Source organism: Lissotriton helveticus, chromosome 2_1, assembly GCF_964261635.1.
Source record: "Lissotriton helveticus chromosome 2_1, aLisHel1.1, whole genome shotgun sequence".
In the NCBI taxonomy this organism is placed as follows: domain Eukaryota; kingdom Metazoa; phylum Chordata; class Amphibia; order Caudata; family Salamandridae; genus Lissotriton; species Lissotriton helveticus.
The window spans coordinates 148,807,639-148,834,237 of NC_136059.1; the positions used below are offsets into that span (position 1 = coordinate 148,807,639).

At 41.1% G+C, this 26,599-nt stretch overlaps 1 protein-coding gene across 3 annotated transcripts in view; it reads right to left on the bottom strand.

Annotated features, from left to right (window-relative positions):
- Nucleotides 1-17,464: 17,464 nt before the first annotated feature.
- The window catches only part of LOC144817811 (uncharacterized), an 83,467-nt gene continuing 74,332 nt past the window's right edge, over nucleotides 17,465-26,599 (bottom strand). For 2 of the 3 annotated variants that reach the window (XM_078674641.1, XM_078674642.1), the window contains one exon: nucleotides 17,465-22,494. In XM_078674641.1, the coding sequence (XP_078530767.1) occupies nucleotides 22,048-22,494 (447 nt within the window). In that variant the 3' untranslated portion in view covers nucleotides 17,465-22,047. The remainder of the gene's footprint in view (nucleotides 22,495-26,599) is intronic. The other variant, XR_013606983.1, reaches the window with a different exon arrangement.

A 26,599-nucleotide genomic window follows, 5' to 3' on the forward strand; every position in this document is an offset into this window, starting at 1 on the left:
GGTGCAGTAGCAGCTGGAAGCATCCTTATTAATTTCTTTCAATGCTGAGAGCAAAAGCAAAGACAGAGCAGCCTTTCAGAGTAGTGTAAGTATCGAGAGAGGAGGCTGTGTGTTTAGGTACAAGAAAGGGCAAACATAACTCCATGCCTGTCAGTTTAGGATTTCTTTGAAGGCACAAATGTAAGCCGTACTATTTAAGATATGGGGATAGCCAAGAAAGCCTTGGGCTCCCTGGTTCATGTTTTCATGTTTTTTTTGTTTATTGACTTCACAACGTCTTAAGCAGCCCACACTGTAGGGTAACTCAGTGTACCTTACCTGTGAGAGTGAGGCGGAGGCTGACTTTTATACTGACCAAGGTGAGTGAGCTTTGCTCAATGGCCTGAACCACAATTGACAATGGAGTAGAAGGTTCCGTTCTACATATTCCTGTAGGTCTTCTGCAGTGCTTAATTTGTGTCAGTGTTTGCAGCAGCTTAGAACTATCACTTTTTATAAACATCAGCACTTGTTTCTGACAGTCCACTAAATGGTGGGTGGCGTTCTACCTATTACTGAGCAGCGCTCATCAACAAGTGTTTAATAGACTTTAGCACAATTCTAAAGCCAGTGGGTCCAGCCATTCCCACCAGCTTTAGGTGACCTGGAATAGGACAAAATGTCACCCTTCTTTTGTGTGATGGTTAGTGTTTAACATTACTGGCAGGGACAACGGGGACAATGGATACAATGGGTAGATGCAGAGCCAAGGTGTACAATGGGTAGGGCCAACACTGTGGCCCTATCCATTGTCCTCATGAGTGGCCGCCTGGGAGTAATTCCTGGAATCCTGCACTTATATTTCTACAAAATTAAACACTGCTCTTCTGTAACCACTTTTTCTAGTATAGAACTATGAAAAGAGTGGCTGGAGACAGGTCTGTGAGTCCTAAACACTAGTGTGTCTGGAACCATACTTTTGAGAAGCAAACATGTAATTGGCTTCTTAGGTAACTCAGAACTGATCCCTAGGGGAGGCACAACCTATATTTGTCTTATTGCGAGAAAGCAGCCTGGGGGTTTTCACACTGGAAGCAGAGCAACCTACCACTAGTTGACTAGGTGCTTTGATCTTTGCGGCTAGTCTAGTGATCTCTTTGGCCCTGATTTGCAAAGATTTTGTGTTGGGCTAGCATTACTTTTTTAATGCAAACCCAATGTACAACCTTTCTGGAGATTTGCAGATCAACGTAAATTGGTATTTGCGTTAATTTGTAAGGAAACGTAATGCAAACCAGTGCAAAGTTCTGCTTTGCATTACTTAGCGTCAAGGGGGCGTTACATGGGTGGCACATGGGTGGCACATGGGTGTTCCTATGCAACCACCCATACTTTTTGACACAAAACCTTATATACTTACATTCATAGACAGGGTTCTATGCCAAAAAAACAATGCTGCTGGAAAGCAGGCGTTGAAAGGAGAAATGTTTTCACTTCTCCTTTCTTTTCTGAATTTGCATGTGTGCTGCAGTGTACAGCACACATACCAAAGTAGGAAATATTTTAAAACTTGTCTAGTCATAGTATTGTGTACTGGAATGGGGCCCTCCCACTACAGAACCTATGCTAGACTCGCGCACATGTCCTTGCACTACGGCGCAAAGGTGTGTGCGTGGCTGCGGCAGCAAAATTCTGCACCGATGCCAGGGAGAGAGGAGCAGAGCGCCATATCACTGTAGATATGGTGCTCTCCTGCTCTGGCCTTGTCGCGCAACACAGCGTAGAACCTTTGGGTTCTGCGCTGCGTGATACCTTTGTAAATCTGGGCCTTTGTCTTACACTGGTCTGAGAGGAGCATCACAGACTGTAGCATAGGATGGGAGATGCTTTAGTAGTTTAGCAGATTTTGAATGTTTTTTTGTCATTCGAAGAACAGCAACAAATCTTTTCAATGTTGTTAGTTAGCGCAGATATGTTCTTCTGACTAAGATGTTTCATGGAAATTGTTAAAGATTGTCTTTATCTGGATTGGTGCTACACTGACTCATTTGGTGATGTTGGCTTTTTTATTATTGCGACAGTTTCATGTATGCTGACTACCTATCTTCAGGTCATTCTGGACACGGTTACAACTTTGGTACTTTCTTGTAACAATCTCATCCAATGGGTGTTGTCGGTTCTTTTACTTCCATTGAGCTAATCAGACTAAGGCATCTGAAAACTATGATTTCTAGGTGAAAAGTTCAGTGCTGGAGACAATTTCATCAATGTCCCGTTTTGGGAGTCCTTAATAGCAATTATGTAAATGTAAATGTATGTAAATGTAGTTGAGCTTATATAGCGCACAGCTACCCGCAGTGGGTTTCCCGGCGCTTGCTTAGGGAACCCTTCCTGGTATTCCCCTGTGAGATAGCAGGGTATCCACAAGGTGAAAGTCAGGCATCCCGCCGCGAGGGGCCGTTGTGGAGATTAAGCAAGCTATTGCCCAGAGTCGCAGAGTGTGAACCCGTGAGTCGAGGAGGCACCGGGGCGAGAATTATCGAGTCTGTGGAATTTTTAGGCCAAGACCCGCCGAGGCGGGGAATTGAACCCTGGTCCAGGACCGATCTCAGCTTCCGGGTCTGCTGCCTCTAACCCCTGAGCCACACTTCTCCGGAGGAATCGCTATTAAAGACTCGCAAAACGGGATTCATTTAGAAATCACAAAATAAATAGCGATTCCTACAGCATCCTTATTTGCGATTAGCAAATTGCTAATCGCAAATAAGGAATGACTCCCCATTCATTCCTATGGGCCTTTAGGCCCATAGGAATGAATGGGGAGTCATTCCTTATTTGCGATTAGCATTTTGCTAATCGCAAATAAGGATGCGATTTCAAGGGTGCCAGGGGTGTCCTAAGGACACCCTGTAGCACCCCTGAAATGAAAATGAAGACTGATGTTGCGCACACACATGTCCAATGGACATGTGTGTGTGTAACATACAACTTAGAAAAATGCACTAAAGTGCATTTTTCTAAGTTTTCGCCATTTACCACGAAGTCAGACTTTGCGGTAAGGAGCGGCCAAAAATTGCGAATTCGCAAATCTGAAATGGTTCATGAATTGCATTTAAGGAATCTCAAATAGAGATTCATTAAATGCAATTCCTCGCAATATAGCGATTTCGCATTTTACGATTTTTGCATTTGGGATGATGAATCCCAAATGCAAAAATTGCGCTCGCAAAGGGCCAGAATCTGGCCCTTTGCGAGCCAGATTTCCTTTCATGAATCTGGCTGCTAGTCTGTAATGACCTGGAGAGTGGTGGCCACCCTAGTGTCATAGGGTCACCACCCAAGTCTCGGCAATCTCCTTCTTCGACTCAGAAAGCCAAGTAAGTCATTTTACGTTCCTCTTTGCAAGACTGCTATTTCATATTTTCCTCCCTCATTTCAATAAATGACTGTTAATAATAAGTGTCATCTTTGGTTTTCACATCTAGCAGGGGAAGTTAATCCAGTGTGATGGATATGTTTAAAAAAAAAAAAACTAATATTTTGTTAGGATCAAGCAATTACGGCAAAAATACACATTTATTCCAGTGTTTTGTGCCCTTTGACAGTTGACTCAAGAGGAACTGCTAGGCTAAGGAAATCTCTTTCTAGTCAGAGCCCTCGGTACCTTTGCCCCTCCCCTAAACAGCTGTGAAGCTAAAACAGTTGAAAAAACAGGCAAGCTTCCTGCTAACCCACTGATGAAATACAAAAAAAATCGGGCAATTGTTCAGGCAATAGAAAAGGGGCAAAAGTAGGAATTGTTTGATGGATAAATAGGAGAAATACAGAATGGAGTTTTGAAAATTCAAATAGATTGAAATTACATTATTTAAGAGGAAAGCAGAGAAGAAGGAAATACTGTGAAGTGAAGGCAGGGAGCACGGAGAAAGAGTTAGATTGAAAGAGAGGAAGACAAAAGGGAGGAAAGGAGCGATAGAAAGTCGAAAGGTATAATGGTGTGAAAGAGAAGCAGTGACAGCTGGAGAACAATGAAAGAGAGAGTGCAAGAAGAATGCCAAGAGGAAGGGTTAGGAAAGATATAAGAAGGACTGTACTGGAGAGCAGAGAAAGAGATGGTCAGTGATGGACAGAGGAAGATGACGAAGGTGATAGAATGAGGAGAATCAGAGGAAAATACAGGCATCCGTCAAATATAGGACCTGAAATGATATCAAACAACAACCCAAAATAATACATTGGTGGGGAGAGTGACAAGGGGACAAGGAAATGGTGAACAGGAAGATGGCAGGTGAAAATACTGGGAAGGGAAGAGTGCTAAGAATAGTGGTGTCCCTGTTCATAAGTCGTCATGAACAGGGTAGGTATTTTCACCCGTCACATTCACGCGATGGAAATGGAGGTTGCTAGGAATTTTGGGCTCGGGGAGGCCATTGGTGTGATTGTAGATCTTGAGTTGGTCAATGAAATTGCTCATTCGGAAGGTATCATTCGTAAAGCGGCTCCCATAGGGCCTCTGGAAGCCGACATCTACGGTACAGTTAGGATGTCTACCTGCAAAATCAATTAGGAGCTGCATGCAGGGGGTCCCACAGTTTCTTCTGCTCACGCATGGAGAGTTCTCAGTATAGAGATACACATGTGAGCCCCCTCTGTCCAACACTGAAGCCGATGAACTATTTTCGACTTCGGATATAAGCTCGGCCTCGGTATGATTTCCACCATAGAAGCGACACGTTGAATTCCACACTTGCCCATTGGTATCATCCAATATCAACATGGCCACCTGCCAAAGGGAGAACCAAAATAAATTAAACATCCGTAGTCTGTTACAGAGAGAAGACATCTTAGGAGAGCGCAGTAGTTTCCCCTGAAGGAGTCAAGTCAGCATAACCCAGAAGTTTCATGAAGTGAGGGATGAAACACTGACAGAGTGTGAGATACCCTGATAGAAACTCAGTAAAACAAGAATGTTACATTTTCTTCTAAAATATTGACATATCCAAGTTTATGCCACATTTTTTTTTTTTTAGGAATTGCATCTTGCAAGCCCTTCCAAAGGGTGCCCAATATCTAGCTAACATATTTACATTTTTGGCACTTGAACACATCTAATTTACTTTTGTCCTATTGCTGTAGGTTTGGCTTTGGGTATTTTCATTAGGTTCTAGCAGCAATTACTCAATTAATAAAGTTATATCAGACACACATTCCACTGCTGTTCTGCAGAGATCCAACAACCTTGTAAAACCAATGTGTCGACCCTAGCATAGATATTAGTGGCGACCATCTCTTCTTTTTAAGAGCGATAGGTATCTGTTGGAGTTTTATTTACTCACATGCATAGACTATGTTTGCAATCCTTGCTTGGAATGGATTAGGTCCCAGAAACCAAGTAACTAGTACTGCCCAACCTATGGTTCAGAAAACCTGTTTAACATTGCTGTCATATATTCTCTATTGTGGCAATGCAGATCATTAGGACGTCCACATAAGCTGACCTGTATTTGTTAGGTTACATAGGGCAATCAGCCATTACTATATTTCTCATCCCTTCTTCATATGAAACATTAAGTGTGGGGTGTTCTGCATCACATCAGACCTGTATAAACCCTGGTTTTAAGGGATTGTCATCTCTATATTCCATTTCTGCTGGCACCTCCCATTAAAGGAGAAGGGGAGACAAACTTGATAATGTAACCTTGAGACACCACAATGACCATAAAGTCTAACTCCACCGTGGGCAGGTACGACTACATTTTAAGCATGCCGCCTCTTCAACTGCTATATTTCTGTAGACTCATTGTCTTGTCTGCCTTTGACGTAGATGTAGTCTGTACTTATCATGCCTAGAACTGTGAATGTGTCAAGTCATTTAGATTATGATACAGGTGGGAACACCTGATGCGACATCAGTCTGGGACAAGTGTCTTGTTCTTATAAACTCAAGGTCAAACTCCAACAAACAAGGACAATAGCTTAAAGAGTATAGTCTGGATGACGTGAATTTATCTTACATGTCCATAAAGAGGCGTCTGAGACTCATACCTTGATGCACATAACTTATCTCAGACATTCCAGAACTTTTGTCAGAAAAACCAATCTCTGATAAAATACAGAATATAAGGACTGTCACTTGACCACTTATCAGGTGAGGTCCTTTGCCCAGATTATTTCACAAGATACTGCCAGGGATGATTTTGACTGCTACCAGTGCACCAAGAAGATGCTGCATCGCTCTTGATGCTGAAACATGGGAGAGAAACTGCTGAGATATGTGGCGAGAGGATGTGGCACAGAGGTCAGAGCTGCCAACTCTGGAGCTGGGGATCAGGTTCGAGTCTTCCCATTAGCTCAACGTCCTGTGATTCTGGGCAAATCACTTAATCTCGCCGTACCCATGGATAGCACCTGGATACCCTCATGGGTGATAAGCCACACTATATAAATCTACAAACTTTAACTTTCCCTTTGCAGGGGACACTGCCTCCTGGACTCTATGATAACAACAGATATTAATGTAGACAGGTATGCATTGCATTGAAAATCTAGCTGCACGCTGTTTTACTCCATGCTCTCCTTGTATTAGAGCATAGAAATAGGTGTTAGGGTGTTAGTTTTTTAGATGACATTTTAACCATTTTAACCATGGTAAAGATTTTAATTTTATTCTGGTTGTTAGCAACGCTCATTTGTGCGATTGTAGCGATATCTTGTGTAGGTATTAAATATATAGATGTGCTATAGATATAGATAGATGTGCTAAGTAACAAGCTCAACCTGTTATAATAAACACTTTAACTTTAAAGTGTCTATTTTTCTTGATACTCTTTGTGTGATATTGTAAAGAGACAAATATGTTTGTTTCCAATTACCACAGCGTCCCTATATCCCTCTTTACGGATTGTAAGTAACCCAAAAGCAATGACACCACTTCAACTATGTATTGGGTGGGGTTCTGCATGGCTAATATAACCTGGTTTTCACATTCACTGCTGGTGCTTGAACTGAGCTCACTCATGTCAACCATGGGTGTGAAAACAAAACTTATAGAGTTACATCAGAGTGGTAGTTTACGCAAAAACTCTAAGAGCCCATCAATTCATTTTAGACATCTCCCAAGAAAAAAAGGATTGGTATTGCTGTCCATCCACTCCAAACACCAGCATTGGACTAGTACTGCAGTCAGAAAGAAGGGAGCTTGTGGCTTGCCTGTCACTGGAAACAAGATGTGTCATCCAGTAGAGGTATATATTGCAGCTAGAAAAATACTGGTAACATGAATGATATGAAACCAGACCTCAGACCCTGGTCTTTGGGTTTTGGAAGTTATTCTTATAACGAACGGAATCTAAATACAAAATGAAACACAAAATATATTCCTGCCCTCGACTGAGCCCTTTAACCCGGAAACATGTATACCTAACTGGACAACATTTAAATAACTCAACTTACAAAACATACAAAAAAAGTAATGGCAATAAAACACTCTAGGTCTGTAGGTGCACCAATCCAAGTGTTTCTGAAAGAATCCCGTGTCAAGGACAATGCACCTTTTATTTGTTTCAAACCTCCTGAACAAATGATATTCACTCTCCTTATAACTCAAAGCAAGATACCCAAATGCTTAAAAAAATCAAATGCAGGCCCTAAACTAAAATTCTAGAAAAAAGTGAATCACATATCACTCTGGATTCTAAGTTAATTACAGAACAGAGATAGCTACCATCCACATCCTCAATGATAGTTTAAGAATGCAGGATGGCAGAAATCAATGCTTGCTGGTATTAATAGATTTATCAGCAGCATTTGTTTAGACTGACCATGAGAAACTTCGGCCATTCTTTTTAGTTCAATGGGAATAGATAGTTTGTTTTTAAAATGGTTCCTTAATCACACCCAGCTTTGAATTTGGGAAAATAGACAACTTTACCTCTCAATCATCAGCTATGCTGCGGTGTACCACAAAGATCATCTTCTTTTCTATTCAGCTTTTACACGGAGCCTCTCTCCCCGATGCTACACATGGAAATAATTCGAATACACCAATGTGCCCAAAACACCCAACTTCATGTTAAAATGTGTAAGCCTTCCCCATTTTGAGCCCCTAAAAATATTTTGGAAAAATCCATGAAATTGGATGAATGCATTCACCCTTTAATTTAAACTCAACCATACCTCATCTGTCCAGCACTCACTTCGAACCCAAAGGGAGTTAAACTTCAATCCTATCTTAGTCATCTCTGCAAAGTGTCTTGGTTCCAAAGTACATCAGAACATCACCATAACCCCACACACATCTCTGTGACTGAGAATTGAGAGCAGTTGGGGTGGTCCATATGTTGACTTAAAGTTCATAACACCACAGCAATTCAAAGAAAATGGGAGAACTTTGCCTTTCAATGTATTTTATATTGAGACATTCTATCCAAGCTTAATTCCCTGACTTTCCTAATGAGCCACGTTTATTGCCTCTACTCGGGACAATTACTTTTTTTCAACGTTCCACAAAGCCTCATAACAAGACTAAATAGATCAATGTCGGAGATACAAGAGGCTGCAGAGGGAAGGGCTTTGACGAAATGTGGAGAGGACGTAGGAAAAGAGATAACAGACTCAATATGGAAATACTTTTGTGCACAAAAGTGTGAAATTTCAATTAACAGTAGATACAGATTAACACACTATAAATTATTGCATCCAAGATACTATACACCAGTACATTTACACACAGTAGAGTTATATGTGGAAGTTGCTAAAAAAGTTTTGTAAATATAGATCGGGGGCCAAAATTATTAATTGGTAAATGTCCTGCCAGATAAAATCCAGCAGGAAATGAATTTTAGGTATTTAGCAAATTGTCGCAAAACCTGGATTTTCAAACAGGGCTATGATAGCAAGTAATAACCTTCTGTGTGCCCATTCGAAGAAGTGTTGCTGTATGCGCCAAGAAACAATTGGTGAGTGTTTGCTCTATATTTGAATTTTTTTATTAACTGTACAATTAATTAAAATCTTTACAGTAAAAGAAGAGAATACAAAAAACTGTGTTTGGAAGCTTCTTTGCTTGATAAAAGATGCACTGGTGTGCCAATTAAAAAAGAAAAAGCGAGTTAAACAAGAAAGCAGAGTAAAGTGAGGGGGTGTGGCGCCCCTGTCTAAGTCCCATGTAGATGGCCTTTGTCCAACCATGTGTGCCTTGGTGTTAGTCTTGACGACAGACGTTTCTTTCATGGGAGGGCAATGTCAATGCTACGACGTAGCAATGTTACTTCAGCTATCGTTCGCTGCTTTCGGGCATTGAATTCCCAGGTGTTAAGATATTTTCGTTATTGGCTTTTAGGGCTAGCCTAATTTGGTGGACAAATTTCGCCAATCTCGCTAGGGTCATTGTGTTGGTGGTTGAGAAACACAAGGCTGATGCTTCGGAGCAACATTTTATGCTCTGAGTGAGGCAAATCGGGCTCAACAGTCGCCGTCGATCGTTGTCAAAAAAAGGACAGCAGCAACATTACATAACATGACCCCTGGAGGCTATGGCAGCCCAAGAACAGGGAGTTTAGATTCATGTTGCTACCCCAAGGCACAATCTCCCGTATTGACTATTTTCTGACTTTTGCCTCTCCGCTGAGCAAAATAGTGGACACTGTCATTGTACAAAACGGGGTGTGTGATCATGATGGAACAATTATACTGTTGAACCTCGGCCTCGCGGCACCCTCATTGGGCCAGTGGCAAATTAATATGTCCCACTGCAACCACCCTTGGATAAACATAAACCTGTGTCCATGTTATAGATGTACCTGCCAGAAAATGAGCACACAGTATGATTGGAGCAGGTAGTGTGGGAAGCAGGAAAGGCTTCCATATGAGGAGAAATCATGAGAAACTGCACCAAATGTAAAAAGGAAGTGAAGGGTGCTCTGACCAGACTGGAAGCTCAGGTCAAAACAGTGGCAGACAAGTTTCACATACCGCATATTCTGCCTGTGTTACATGAGTTGATTCTGCCAAAACAAAAGCTAAACCAATTGTTCGCCTCCCAAGCAGAGAAGGCCATGTTCTGCCTCAAGCAACAATGCTACAAGAGAGGGGGAAAAGTCAGGTGGCTCCTGGCGTTTTATCTCAGAAAGCAAGATGCCCATAGGACTATACCAGCAATATGATATAGGACAAGACAAATGTCAATCCATCCTCTTCGAATATATATATATATATTTTTGTTCTCATTAGCCTAGGTAAGCGTGAAGGCATAGATAATAGTCTCTCGCTTGCTTAACCTAAGTTGGATCACTCTATGCCTTGCTTCTTCATACTCCGACCATAGGTAGCCTTATCCAATGACCAGACCCTCTGATCTACCACCACCGGAGTGACTAAGCAATGAATGATATAAAGGCCTAATCATCGGACAGTTATTAGGAATTTTCGATACTATTCATCCAGTTTTCGAGGGGAGCCCAAAACTCGTTTCGCCTGGTCATTAGCACTCTGTCCAATGCGAGTATATATTTAATTGAGGAAAACCACTCAGTTTTACTAGGGGGTATAGCATTAATCCATGTTTTACAAATTTCCCTGCGAGCCAACAATATTAAATAGAAGATTAGTTTTTTAACATTTAAAGTAAGAGATTTGTAATTCTCTGGTAACCCATAAAAAACAAGAGAGATGATTACCTGGAGCTCTACTCCAATTATTGTATACAGTGTATTACTTACATCCCTCCAAAAGTTTGCAATGCCGGGCATTCCAGAAACATATGCACATCATTGCTTCTTACTTCACCACATTTGGGACATTTAGGGGTAGCACCTTTTGCGAATTTTGCTAACTTGTGGAGTGTCCAATAAACTCTGTGAATACAAAAGAGGTGGTTCCGCCTTAGGTTTGCAGCACGTACTGTGGAGTATAACATGTTACAAGATACTTGCCATAAATTTATCGACTGCTCTCCCGGCAAGTACTCTTCCCACAGTGTTGTTGGTAGATTGAATTCCCCATCAGCGCTGTCCACCAAACTCCAATACCATCTCACCACCTCTTTTCGATAGGACCTCCAGCCATTTTTGAAGCTTCAGTCAGATTTGATTGCCCCGCATCACACCCCTCTATAAGGCTCCAACTTTTCATTTGAAGATATTTAAATTTAGACAAACTCTCCTCCATTATCTCTTGAGCCTCTTCCCAGGAGATCAATTCCCCTTCCTTCATCAGCTGTCCCCAAGTTTCTATCCCTGCCTCTCTCAGGGGACGTGCCAGACTGTCACTTAACCATTCTTGGGGCCCCAGAGAGTTCCACATCAGGGCAAGTTCACTATAATAATTCTTGTTGATTTCTCTCCTGATTTTAAAACAAATTATTGCAAAGCTCTGCAGGGTTTTGGGCCGTACTTTTTTGAAACAGCACAGATCTCCATACTTTTGTACAAAGCCCTTCTCTCGCCCTTGCAACCCCGTTAACATTGCTCTAAACATCTTGCCAGTTTCTGAGCTATCTGGGACACTCAATAAAGATGTCCCTCCTTTTAACAGAAAAACCCAGGCATAGTATGTCAAATCTGGTAGCCGTAAGCCTCCTTTGTCATATTTCCCTCTGAGTTCTTTCCAAGCAATCCTGGTTCCCTTCGATGCCCAAACAAAGTTACAGATCCTGGATTGTGATTTTTTAAGCTAGCTTTCTTTAAAGACCGTTGGTATATTTTGAAATAGGAAGGTAAATTTCGGCAAAATGCCATTTTCACCAGATTTACTCTGCCATAGATTGTTAGTGGGTGATGAGACCAGCTAAGTAAGAGTTTCCCTACTGCCTTATTCACCTTTTGATAATTCACTTCCGGTATCTGTTCTACCTTCTGTACCACTTGAATCCCAAGATACCTCATTTCCTCCTTGACACAGTTTAGTCCCGAATTAGCATTCCATTTCATCACCACATCTTGTTTTATTTAATTTCATATCCAGAAAGCTGTCCAAATCGTGTTGCCAAGTCATATTCTGCTGGTAGGGAAGTATTCAGGTCTAAAGTATATATAATTAAGTCGTCTGCATATAGACCTACTTACTTCACCCAGTCCTGAATCCTAAATGGTTGGATGCCTTCTTGGGATCTTAGTTTTTCCACCAACGGTTCAATATATAAATTAAAAAGCAACGGAGATAGAGGGCACCCTTGCCTGGTCCTCCTATGAATATTGAAACTGCTAGAGATGTTCCCGTTCACTACTACCCTGGCCGTAGGGTTCTTGTAAATAAGCATCACTGCCCTACAGAAATTATTCCCTAAATTGGAGAGTTGTAGAATCTCCTGTAGAAAAGACCAGTTCACTCGGTCGAATGCTTTTGTAGCATCTACAGTGATTGCAGCTAAGGGCAGTTTAAAAGTAGTTGCTATATCCACTGCACCAACTAAGTTATATGTTAGATCTTTGATTCCCCTACCACGCATAAATCCCTTTTGGTCCTCATTTAATATGACATCCAAAACTTCACTCAACCTATCTGCTAAGAACCTCGAGAAGATTTTATGGTCTGAGTTCAGTAATGAAATGGGCCTGTAGGAATCACAACAGTTTGGTGGTTTGTCCGGCTTAAGGATCAAGGTGATAGTGGCATTGTTCCAGGACTTTGGGATCTCCTTACCGTCCTTGAAAATCTCTCTAAAGAGTCTACACATTATAGGTGTCAAACAGCACTCCAGCTTTTTATGAATCTCAGCAGGGATACCATCTAGTCCCGCAGCTTTATTTATGTTCTCGGCTTTAATGGCCTTCCTTATCTCTGAGTCTAAAATTGGACTATTCAGATTCTCCCTTTGTGTCTCAGAGAGCCTACGAGGAATGTCTTGACCATTCTTTCACTTCCTCTCCCTTAGTAGCTCGATTTTCAGAGTACACTGATTCAAAATGGCTCACTAAAGTTTCCTCAATCCCCTTCCTTGATCTAACTAGATGTTCTGACACATTTGATTTCAGTTCTTTTAAATGATTCCTTGCCTGATCGTTTTTTATCTTCCAGGCAAGAAGCTTGCCACAACCCTCTCCATAATTGAAATGTGCCAGTCTACTTGCCTTCCATCTCTCCTGTACTCTTCCTTCCAAAACACCTTTCAACTCCACTCTCAAGGCTTCAATAGCATTCAGCTCATTCCCCTCAATCCTATCCTGCATATGCAGTCGTTATTGTAAAATTTGGATCTTTTCTTCAATGGAAACTATCTCTGCCTTTCGTTGTTTATGTTTATAAGTCTGAATAGACATAATCCTTTCTCTTGAGAAGGCTTTATAGGATTCCCAAACTACCCCTAATGGGGCACTATATAGGTTCTGTTCAAAGAATCGCTGGGAATCTTGCTTAAGCTCTTCCATTCTCACTTCATCAGCCAGTAGAGTACGATCTAAGGTCCATCTTTTTTGGGATACAGTATTTAATAGCCAGACGTAGGGTCACTGCAGAGTGCTCTGATAAGTGGGATCCTACATGGCTGACATCCCTTAACTGTTCTTTTATGCCTTGATCTATTAGGAAAAAATCTATTCTCGATTGTTATTTGTATTTCATGTTGTTAAACGTGAAGCTCTTTAACCCACCCATCCTTTCCCGCCAGATGTCACACCAACCCAGATTTTTAATGGAGTTTATAATTAAAGAACACGTTTTATTAAGGGCTACAGCTCTACTTTTAGTTGATCGATCTAATCTTCCATCTAGTACCACATTAAAGTTGCCTGCCCTTATTACTGGGTCAGGAAATTCTAAGAGCTCTACCAGTAAATTACTAAATGGGTTAGGGTCATCCAGGTTTGGGCCATAATAGCCACCTTCTGTAAAAATCTGGTTGTGGCATCTTATTCTCACTATTACCCACCTACCTAGATTATACACTCTGCTATCCTCAACTATTATTTGGGGATTACTTTTAACAAGAACTGCCACACCTCTTATAGTTAATTGATGGCCAATTACATCACTCCTTTTCTTTTGGCGTCAAAAAACTTCTCTATTATTGGAGACCTAAATCTTCATCTAGAAGACAAATCAAATACGACTTGTACCAATCTGTTAGAAGATCTTACAGCACTAAATATCCTTCTCCTAAATTCAGGACCTACCCATAAGGCAGGACATTTACTGGACCCACTACTGTCGAACCTCCCACAACTTACCTGGAAGGATACCACTCCTGTGTGCTGGTCTGATCATTTTTTTATTAAATTTACTCTCAAGCCACTCATTACTTCCACTGGCAATAATATGTTACCGGCCTCACTAAGAAAAAATTGGAAAGCCCTAGATATCTCTAAACTTAACATGGAACTCAATACGAACCCGCCCCAAAAAAAAAAAACCATGGAAAGCATTGCGACTGCCACCCAACTATGGCTTACCAATGCGGCTGAGTCCTGTCTACCCACTCCCAATTCCAAGGGCAATATACATCGCCCCCCCGCCCCATGGTTTAATGACTCACTTAAAGAGCAAAAAACCAGATGTAAGGCTCTTGAAAGAGCATGGCGCAAAGACTTTGACCCTGACAAAAAAACTAGGTACCATGCAGCCAGAAACCTCTACCATACCGCATGTAAAAAAGCACGTGCCGCGTATGTAGCCAATACCATCATGGGAGCTGTAAACAAAGATAAAACTTTGTTTAACACGGTCAAAGGTCTTGCGGGTGCACAGACTACAGCTCCATCACGCCCTTTAAATGAGAAGCAATGTCAGGACCTAGCCCAATTTTTCTCTGATAAAATCGATAAATTAGTCATTGAGATAGATAAGAACAATCGTGACACTACTTCAATGGACAAATGGGAGTATACTCCGACCATAAATCAAATCCTACAAAAATGGCCGCCCATTACAATCGATACTCTTATCTCCCTCATGAAGTCGATTAGATCTGGCTCTCCACAGGACCCCATTCCTATCAATATAATAAAACTATTGGACACGCCCGCCCTTGAAATTATTGCAGACACTTTAAATTCATCTCTAGAGTTGGCCACAGTTCCTATCCTATGGAAACATGCCATAGAGACCCCACTGTTGAAAAAACCGACAGCAGATCCGGAACAGTTGGCCAACTATAGGCCCATCTCACTCCTCCCAGCTTTTTCCAAATGTTTGGAATGACATGTACACTCAGCCCTTACTCTTTTTTCAGATGAAAACGCCCTTCTCCACCCTACCTGGTCATGATTCTGAGCAGGTTTCTCCACAGAGACTGCCCTATTGGGAGTCTCTGAAAACATCAGGAAACTCCTTGACGGCGGTCATACGGTTGCGCTTATTCTACTCGACCTAAGCGCAGCCTTTGACACTGTGTCGCATAAAAGGCTACTCACCACGCTTGAAAAAAATGGAATCTGTGGAATTGCCCTGCAATGGATTAGATCATTCCTGAGCCAACGTACATACCAAATAGCATCTGCCGCTGCATGCTCTGGACATTTCAACTCCCCTCATGGAGTACCACAGGGCTCCATCCTCAGCCCGCTCTTTTTCAATCTATATCTTAGACCCTTAGCAGATCTAGTGGAAAAAGCGGGACTCACCTTTATGACGTATGCAGACGACTCACAAATTGTCTTCTCATTGTCTGAAGCCCAATCATCTTCTTCGTCCTCTCTTAAAGATGGTCTCCTAAACATCTTCAACTGGATGATAACTAACCAGTTGAAATTAAATGGAGACAAGACGGAGATCATCCTCCTGGGCAACAGCCAGAGCTCTGGAGTATATCACACTGGCCTGCCCAGATGGGTGATCTTCCAACACCAGTGTCTCATGCAAGAAATTTGGGAGTAATTCTGTACAATACACTGTCCATGAAGCAACAGGCTAGCAAAGTAGTGGGTCTCTGCTTTACCATCATAAAATGGCTCAAGAAGATCCTGTGGATGCTGCCTAGCCCCATGCAAAAAACAGTAGTCAATGCCTTAATTACATCTCGGCTTGACTATGGGAACATCTTGTATCTGGGGGCAAACGAGGCAGTCATAAAAAGATTGCAGCTGGTACAAAATACGGCTGCCCGACTCCTTTGCCATATACCTAAAAACACCAGCGTGTCCCCCACTTGCGTGAACTGCACTGGTTGAGGGTGGAAAACCGTATTAGATTTAAGGCCTTAAACTACATGTTTAAAATCAAAGCAGGAACCGCTCCTAAATACCTACAGACACTAGTTCATCCCTATATCCCAACAAGAAACCTACGGTCTCAATCAGCTGGAAAGTTATGTGTACCTAGATTCAAGCTTTCCAGGATGGGAGGAAGATCCTTTGCCCATCAGGGCCCCACTATCTGGAACTCACTACCACTTCACATACGAAAGGAGGGAAGTCTCACAGGTTCCGTAAAGAGATAAAGACCTGGTTGTTCGATCAGTAACCTTGAACGACCTCTGCTATACTAATACATCCATGATGTTGTGTTCTTAGGCGCTGGGAAACCCTTTTTGGGTAGCTGTCTGCGCCATATAAGTTTAAAAAATAAATAAATACATTGTGGATTTCAGTCACTACATTTTGACATAAAAAGCTATTGGAAATGTCCAATGTCGTTCTGTATTTTTTTACAAACATTGTTATTTATTTATCCTGTGCTGTGTGAATTTTGTACATTAAAAGTCTGTGTGTGACCGTTTAAATGCTGATAGTCTAAGACTATGCAATAGGAATTATCTGGTTTAACTACAGAAAATAATGGATTATTCATAGGGGAGACACAAGGCTCAACCACACATTGATATTCTAACTGTTATAGAATCTACCTAACAGCATCATTTGTAAAGGGATATTGTGCCTGCACTTGCAGCCTGAATGTTTTGAATCCTACTACTTTATGGCAGTTAGCATGCATTTCTAATACTAGTTTCACAATTCTAAAATGTAATAAGGTTTTTAGGGGTTTACGTTCGAGCCCTAGCATGTGGTGCACCTCGGTTGCTTGTGGTTTGCATTTTACTTCTTGTTCTAAGTAATTCCTAACATAACTTATTTGCTGTCTCTGATATTTAACAACCTCCTCCCGTTGTCCTGCACACCTTTCTGTTTCTTTTTCTTTTTAGAGTTTTGTACTTCAATGATAACTTGATTATTTTGATCATCGTCTGTTTTACAGTGCCTTTTATAGAATTTTGTTTTCTACACCCAAAATTAAATGAAGTGAATTGAGTCCATGATGGTGACAACGATGCAACAATTTCAAGTTCCTCTGTGTCAGCCCTGCCATTGGGGCAATGTAATTGGAAGAGACACGGTGAAAGGAGTACAAAGTGATTTGTCATTTTATTTCAATATTTTACATATATTAGCATTAAGTAAGCTTTTCGTGTACACCATAATACACAATAAATGTCAACTGCTGAAATATATTTTTAGCAATAGTTAAGTAATAGAGGCACGCAATGTCAAAAAAATCAGTCAGATACAGAATACTAAATTGATTTCATTAAACAAATAAAGGCTTTCAAACTTCCATAACTTCTGTTTAAGTTTCTGCTTCTTTTAATAATATTAGAGCATATTTTTATAATCATGATGCTTTGATGGTATTTATACAGAGTTACAATTGCCAATGCTGAGTTTTACGAAGCTATGTAAGCAGAATAAAATATTGATAAGAACAGAAGGCGGGTAAAAGTGCACATGTACTTACACAGTTTGTCAATACATATATCAATCAATGATTTACAATGTCTTAGTTTTGTCCAAATTCATTCACAATAGTGTTAAAACTGACAGCAGGTGGCTACAAAAATTCTAAACACTGTGTGGATATACAAAAGAAAAACTCACATCAAGGGAGTAAAACAAAAAAATGAAGAGCCCTCCCCTCAACCACCCCACTTCTCACTCTGATACACAATATAGATGCCCGGATGTGCAGTTGAGGCAGATGTTGAAGCTAATCCAACATTTTCTTAAGTGTATTTATTTAATGCGTTTTTATATAGCGCACACTTTACCCGAAGGTGTCAGAGCGCTTTACAAAAGGACCAGTTGCAGTACACAAGGACTTCAGAGTACATGAGTTACAAAAAAGATTCAAACTGGAAAACTCTAAATTGACATAAGGATGGTAAAAAGTACAAAAATCTACTACAGATACTAGTTGTAGAGTTACATATATAAAAGTGTTAAATTACCTCAAGGAAAAGATACAAACATATAAACTGTAAATTCACATAAGAACGGTTGTAAGTACATAAGACTACTACTGATACTAGTGGTTAGAGTTACATATATACAAGTGGCAATGTCACTCAAGATTACATTTTAATGAGAGTTGAAGCGGTTAGGGTTGGACAAATATAAAATACATACAAACATAACGCATATTTTGCAGAGTGCACCATTAGTACAGAGGCAGTCCGCATATTTTTACATACCTGGCCTGCTCTTACCATGAGTGCAGCTGTGAACCCTATGATGGGATGGCAGTGTGCATGTTTGAACCCTAGGATGGGGTGTTAGTACGCATGTATGAACCTTACGATGGGGTGTCAGTGAGCATGTGTGAACCTTACAAGGGGGTGTCAGTGAGCATGTGTGAACCCTAGGGTGAGGTATTAGTGCGCACCTGTGAACCCTACCGCTTGGACCCAGAGCATCAGTTAACATTTTTGGAGTAGACATTTTACTATGTACAATTTTCAGGAAGTTATTCAAATATTTCAGATACTTCCATGCCTACAGTTTTGGGAATAGCTGACTTCCATCACAAAAGTATAAGTCAAGGGTCAGGTGCAGTAGCAGCGGCAAGCATCCTTATGAATTTCTTTCAATGCGGAGAGCAAAGACAGAGCAGCCTATCAGAGTAGTGTAAGAGTAGTGTAAGTATCGAGAGAGGAGGCTGTGTGTTTAGGTACAAGAAAGGGCAAACATAACTCCATGCCTGTCAGTTTAGGATTTCTTTGAAGGCACAAATGTAAGCAGTGCTATTTAAGATATGGGGATAGCCAAGAAAACCTTGGGCTCCCTGGTTCATATTTTCATGTTTTTTTTGTTTATTGACTTCACAACGTCTTAAGCAGCCCACACTGTAGGGTAACTCAGTGTACCTTACATGTGAGAGCGAGGCGGAGGCTGACTTTTATACTGACCAAGGTGAGTGAGCTTTGCTCAATGGCCTGAACCACAATTGACAATGGAGTAGAAGGTTCCGTTCTACATATTCCTGTAGGTCTTCTGCAGTGCTTAATTTGTGTCAGTGTTTGCAGCAGCTTAGAACTATCACTTTTTATAAACATCAGCACTGGTTTCTGACAGTCCACTAAATGGTGGGTGGCGTTCTACCTATTACTGAGCAGCGCTCATCAACAAGTGTTTAATAGACTTTAGCACAATTCTAAAGCCAGTGGGTCCAGCCATTCCCACCAGCTTTAGGTGACCTGGAATAGGACAAAATGTCACCCTTCTTTTGTGTGATGGTTAGTGTTTAACATTACTGACAGGGACAACGGGGACAATGGATACAATGGGTAGATGCAGAGCCAAGGTGTACAATGGGTAGGGCCAACACTGTGGCCCTATCCGTAGCCCTCATGAGGGGCCGCCTGGGAGTAATTCCTGGAATCCTGCACTTATATTTCTACAAAATTAAACACTGCTCTTCTGTAACCACTTTTTCTAGTATAGAACTATGAAAAGAGTGGCTGGAGACAGGTCTATGAGTCCTAAACATTAGTGGGTCTGGAACCATACTTTTGAGAAGCAAAGATGTAATTGGCTTCTTAGGTAACTCAGAACTGATCCCTAGGGGAGGCACAACCTATATGTGTCTTATTACGAGAAAGCAGCCTGGGGGTTTTCACACTGGGAGCAGAGCAACCTACCACTAGTTGACTAGGTGCTTTGATCTTTGCGGCTAGTCTAGTGATCTCTTTGGCCCTGATTTGCAAAGGTTTTTTGTTGGGCTAGCATTACTTTTTTAATGCAAACCCAATGGAAAACCTTTCTGGAGATTTGCAGATCAACGTAAATTGGTATTTGCGTTGATTTGTAAGGAAACGTAATGCAAACCAGTGCAAAGTTCAAGGGGGCGTTACATGGGTGGCACATGGGTGTTCCTATGCAACCACCCATGCTTTTTGACACAAAACCGTATATACTTACATTCATAAACAGGGTTCTATGCCAAAAAAACAATGCTGCAGGAAAGCAGGCGTTGAAAGGAGAAATGTTTTCACTTCTCCTTTCTTTTCTGAATTTGCATGTGTGCTGCAGTGTACAGCACACATACCAAAGTAGGAAATATTTTAAAACTTGTCTAGTCATAGTATTTTGTACTGGAATGGGGCCCTCCCACTAAAAAACCTATGCTAGACGCGTGCACATGTCCTTGCACTACGGCGCAAAGGTGTGTGCGTGGCTGCGGCAGCAAAATTCTGCACCGATGCCAGGTAGAGGGGAGGAGAGTGCTATATCGCTGTAGATATGGTGCTCTCCTGCTCTGGCCTTGTCACGCAACACAGCGTAGAACCTTTGGGTTCTGCGCTGCGTGATACCTTTGTAAATCTGGGCCTTTGTCTTACACTGGTCTGAGAGGCGCAGACACAGACTGTAGCAGAGGATGGGAGATGCTTTAGTAGTTTAGCAGATTTTGAATGTTTTTTTGTCATTCGAAGAACAGCAACAAATCTTTTCAATGTTGTTAGTTAGCGCAGATATGTGACTAAGATATTTCATGGAAATTGTTAAAGATTGTCTTTATCTGGGTTGGTGCTACACTGACTCATTTGGTGATGTTGGCTTTTTTATTATTGCGACAGTTTCATGTATGCTGACTACCTCCCTTCAGGTCATTCTGGACACTGTTACAACTTTGGTACTTTCTTGTAACAATCTCATCCAATGGGTGTTGTCGGTTCTTTTACTTCCATTGAGCTAATCAGACTAAGGCATCTAAAAACTATGATTTGCAGGTGAAATGTTCAGTGCTGGAGACAATGTCTGTAATGACCTAGAGAGTGGTGGCCACCCTAGTACCATGGGGTCACCTCCCAAGTCTCGGCATTCTCCTTCTTCCTCAGAAAGCAAAGTAAGACATTTTACGATCCTCTTTGCAAGACTGATATTTCATATTTTCCTCCCTCATTTCAATAAATTACTGTGGATAATAAGTGTCATCTTTGGGTTTCACATCTAGCAGGGGAAGTTAATCCAGTGCGATGGATATGTTTTTTAAAAAAAAACTAATATTTTGTTAGGATCAAGCAATTACGGCAAAAATACACATTTATTCCAGTGTTTTGTGCCCTTTGACATTTGTTAGGATCAAGCAATTACGGCAAAAATACACATTTATTCCAGTGTTTTGTGCCCTTTGACAGTTGACTCAAGAGGAACTGTTAGGCTAAGGAAATCTCTTTCTAGTCAGAGCCCTCGGTACCTTTGCCCCTCCCCTAAACAGCTGTGAAGCTAAAACAGTTGAAAAAACAGGCAAGCTTCCTGCTAACCCACTGATGAAATACAAAAAAAATCGGGCAATTGTTCAGGCAATAGAAAAGGGGCAAAAGTAGGAATTGTTTGATGGATAAATAGGAGAAATACAGAATGGAGTTTTGAAAATTCAAATGGATTGAAATTACATTATTTAAGAGGAAAGCAGAGAAGAAGGAAATACTGTGAAGTGAAGGCAGGGAGCACGGAGAAAGAGTTAGATTGAAAGAGAGGAAGACAAAAGGGAGGCAAGGAGCGATAGAAAGTCGAAAGGTATAACGGTGTGAAAGAGAAGCAGTGACAGCTGGAGAACAATGAAAGTGAGAGTGCAAGAAGAATGCCAAGAGGAAGGGTTAGGAAAGATATAAGAAGGACTGGAGTGGAGAGCAGAGAAAGAGATGGTCAGTGATGGACAGAGGAAGATGACGAAGGTGATAGAATGAGGAGAATCAGAGGAAAATACAGGCATTCGTCAAATATAGGACCTGAAATGATATCAAACAACAACCCAAAATAATACATTGGTGGGGAGAGTGACAAGGGGACAAGGAAATGGTGAACAGGAAGATGACAGGTGAAAATACTAGGAAGGGAAGAGTGCTAAGAATAGTGGTGTCCCTGTTCATAAGTCGTCATGAACAGGGTAGGTATTTTCACCCGTCACATTCACGCGATGGAAATGGAGGTTGCTAGGAATTTTGGGCTCGGGGAGGCCATTGGTGTGATTGTAGATCTTGAGTTGGTCAATGAAATTGCTCATTCGGAAGGTATCATTCGTAAAGCGGCTCCCATAGGGCCTCTGGAAGCCGACATCTACGGTACAGTTAGGATGTCTACCTGCAAAATCAATTAGGAGCTGCATGCAGGGGGTCCCACAGTTTCTTCTGCTCACGCATGGAGAGTTCTCAGTATAGAGATACACATGTGAGCCCCCTCTGTCCAACACTGAAGCCGATGAACTATTTTCGACTTCGGATATAAGCTCGGCCTCGGTATGATTTCCACCATAGAAGCGACACGTTGAATTCCACACTTGCCCATTGGTATCATCCAATATCAACATGGCCACCTGCCAAAGGGAGAACCAAAATAAATTAAACATCCGTAGTCTGTTACAGAGAGAAGACATCTTAGGAGAGTGCAGTAGTTTCCCCTGAAGGAGTCAAGTCAGCATAACCCAGAAGTTTCATGAAGTGAGGGATGAAACACTGACAGAGCGTGAGATACCCTGATAGAAACTCAGTAAAACAAGAATGTTACATTTTCTTCTAAAATATTGACATATCCAAGTTTATGCCACATTTTTTTTTTTAGGAATTGCATCTTGCAAGCCCTTCCAAAGGGTGCCCAATATCTAGCTAACATATTTACATTTTTGGCACTTGAACACATCTAATTCACTTTTGTCCTATTGCTGTAGGTTTGGCTTTGGGTATTTTCATTAGGTTCTAGCAGCAATTACTCAATTAATAAAGTTATATCAGACACACATTCCACTGCTGTTCTGCAGAGATCCTACAACCTTGTAAAATCAATGTGTGGACCCTAGCATAGATATTAGTGGCGACCATCTCTTCATTTTAAGAGCAATAGGTATCTGTTGGAGTTTTATTTACTCACATGCATAGACTATGTTTGCAATCCTTGCTTGGAATGGATTAGGTCCCAGAAACCAAGTAACTAGTACTGCCCAACCTATGGTTCAGAAAACCTGTTTAACATTGCTGTCATATATTCTCTATTGTGGCAATGCAGATCATTAGGACGTCCACATAAGCTGACCTGTATTTGTTAGGTTACATAGGGCAATCAGCCATTACTATATTTCTCATCCCTTCTTCATATGAAACATTAAGTGTGGGGTGTTCTGCATCACATCAGACCTGTATAAACCCTGGTTTTAAGGGATTGTCATCTCTATATTCCATTTCTGCTGGCACCTCCCATTAAAGGAGAAGGGGAGACAAACTTGATAATGTAACCTTGAGACACCACAATGACCATAAAGTCTAACTCCACCGTGGGCAGGTACGACTACATTTTAAGCATGCCGCCTCTTCAACTGGTATATTTCTGTAGACTCATTGTCTTGTCTGCCTTTGACGTAGATGTAGTCTGTACTTATCATGCCTAGAACTCTGAAAGTGTCAAGTCATTTAGACAATGATACAGGTGGGAACACCTGATGCGACATCAGTCTGGGACAAGTGTCTTGTTCTTATAAACTCAAGGTCAAACTCCAACAAACAAGGACAATAGCCAAAGGAGTATAGTCTGGATGACGTGAATTTATCTTACATGTCCATAAAGAGGCGTCTGAGACTCATACCTTGATGCACATAACTTATCTCAGACATTCCAGAACTTTTGTCAGAAAAACCAATCTCTGATAAAATACAGAATATAAGGACTGTCACTTGACCACTTATCAGGTGAGGTCCTTTGCCCAGATTATTTCACAGAGATGATTTTGACTGCTACCAGTGCACCAAGAAGATGATGCATCGCTCTTGATGCTGAAACATGGGAGAGAAACTACTGAGATATGTGGCGAGAGGATGTGGCACAGAGGTCAGAGCTGCCAACTCTGGAGCTGGGGATCAGGTTCGAGTCTTCCCATTAGCTCAACGTCCTGTGATTCTGGGCAAATCACTTAATCTCGCCGTACCCATGGATAGCACCTGGATACCCTCATGGGTGATAAGCCACACTATATAAATCTACAAACTTTAACTTTCCCTTTGCAGGGGACACTGCCTCCTGGACTCTATGATAACAACAGATATTAATGTAGACAGGTATGCATTGCATTGAAAATCTAGCTGCACGCTGTTTTACTCAATGCTCTCCTTGTATTAGTGCATAGAAATAGGTGGTAGGGTGTTAGTTTTTTAGATGACATTTTAACCATGGTAAAGATGTTAATTTTATTCTGGTTGTTAGCAACACTCATTTGTGCGATTGTAGCGATATCTTGTGTAGGTATTAAATATATAGATGTGCTATAGATATAGATAGATGTGCTAAGTAACAAGCTCAACCTGTTATAATAAACACTTTAACTTTAAAGTGTCTATTTTTCTTGATACTCTTTGTGTGTGATATTGTAAAGAGAGAAATAGGTTTGTTTCCAATTACCACAGCGTCCCTATATCCCTCTTTACGGATTGTAAGTAACCCAAAAGCAATGACACCACTTCAACTATGTATTGGGTGGGGTTCTGCATGGCTAATATAACCTGGTTTTCACATTCACTGCTGGTGCTTGAACTGAGCTCACTCATGTCAACCATGGGTGTGAAAACAAAACTTATAGAGTTACATCAGAGTGGTAGTTTACGCAAAAACTCTAAGAGCCCATCAATTCATTTTAGACATCTCCCAAGAAAAAAAGGATTGGTATTGCTGTCCATCCACTCCAAACACCAGCATTGGACTAGTACTGCAGTCAGAAAGAAGGGAGCTTGTGGCTTGCCTGTCACTGGAAACAAGATGTGTCATCCAGTAGAGGTATATATTGCAGCTAGAAAAATACTGGTAACATGAATGATATGAAACCAGACCTCAGACCCTGGTCTTTGGGTTTTGGAAGTTATTCTTATAACGAACGGAATCTAAATACAAAATGAAACACAAAATAAATTCCTGCCCTCGACTGAGCCCTTTAACCCGGAAACATGTATACCTAACTGGACAACATTTAAATAACTCAACTTACAAAACATACAAAAAAAGTAATGGCAATAAAACACTCTAGGTCTGTAGGTGCACCAATCCATGTGTTTCTGAAAGAATCCCGTGTCAAGGACAATGCACCGTGTTGGAAGTTATTCTTATAACGTGAATGGAAAGACGGGCATATTTTTCCAATTTCTTTCTCAGAACGGAATCTAAATACAAAATGAAACACAAAATAAATTCCTGCCCTCGACTGAGCCCTTTAACCCGGAAACATGTATACCTAACTGGACAACATTTAAATAACTCAACTTACAAAACATACAAAAAAAGTAATGGCAATAAAACACTCTAGGTCTGTAGGTGCACCAATCCAAGTGTTTCTGAAAGAATCCAGGCCAAGGACAATGCACCTTTTATTTGATTCAAAACTACACCCCTCCCACCCTATTCATGTTATCATATGTGCTATAACACTGAACAGTTGCATTGAACTTTTGGACACTATTATTGTCGTCATGTTTTTAATGCTGTATATGTTGCAAAGTAATCTGCAAAACATATAATTAAGGGTTCAGTGTTATAGCACATATGATAACATCAATAGGGTGGGCGGGGTGTAGTTTTGAATTATCCAAGGGACCATGAATATAATTGGGAGTAAATGGATTGGATTAATTAGAAAGGGATCGAACAGTGGGGATGTTTTGAAAGACGAAGGAAGGTTCAAATAAGGAGCAAGGAGGGTGGTTCAAGGATTCTTCATGTTGAATAATGGTAGCGTAGTAGCACCGGGTTTAGAGGGAGAGTGCTATACATGGGTCGTCTTGAAATATGGTATAGTGTTTAGCATGTGAAGCACAGTAATTTGCAACTAAATTTTAACAGCCACGTTGTTTTATTTTTTTAGTGAACCCCTGAGAAAGGGCTATTTTTAAGCCCGAAATGCATTGGGTAACATTATCATTAGCAGTCGAGTATAATTTACGTCTTTGCGTGCCTGGAAAAAGGAATGGATGTGCATATCCAAGGCATGAGCAGCTGTTTAAAAACGTAACGCCAATCACGTGTGGAAAGATCAAACTAAAATGGAATGAAATTAAAAGTTTTGGAGTACATGGATTGAATTTGGATTAATTAGTATGGTAAACAAATGAAAAAAGTTACTGAATATGTGACATTCCGCTGTGCCCCTGGATTTGGTGTGCAATTTCGCACCAACTCGAACATTGTTTTTTTTCACGTGACAAAAGGGCAGATCACGTCATCCAGTGAGCACGCATACAGACTTAAAATTGAAAGATGCAGTTACAAGGCGAAAAAGGTTAAAAGTGGTGTGCATGGCACTCTTCGACTGTTCTATAAATAGCAGTAACATTACATACCATGACCCCTGGAGGCTATGGCAGCCCACAAACAGGGAGTTTAGATTCCTGTTGCTACCCCCAGGGCGATCTCCTGTATTGACTATTTTCTGACTTTGGCCTCTCCGCTGA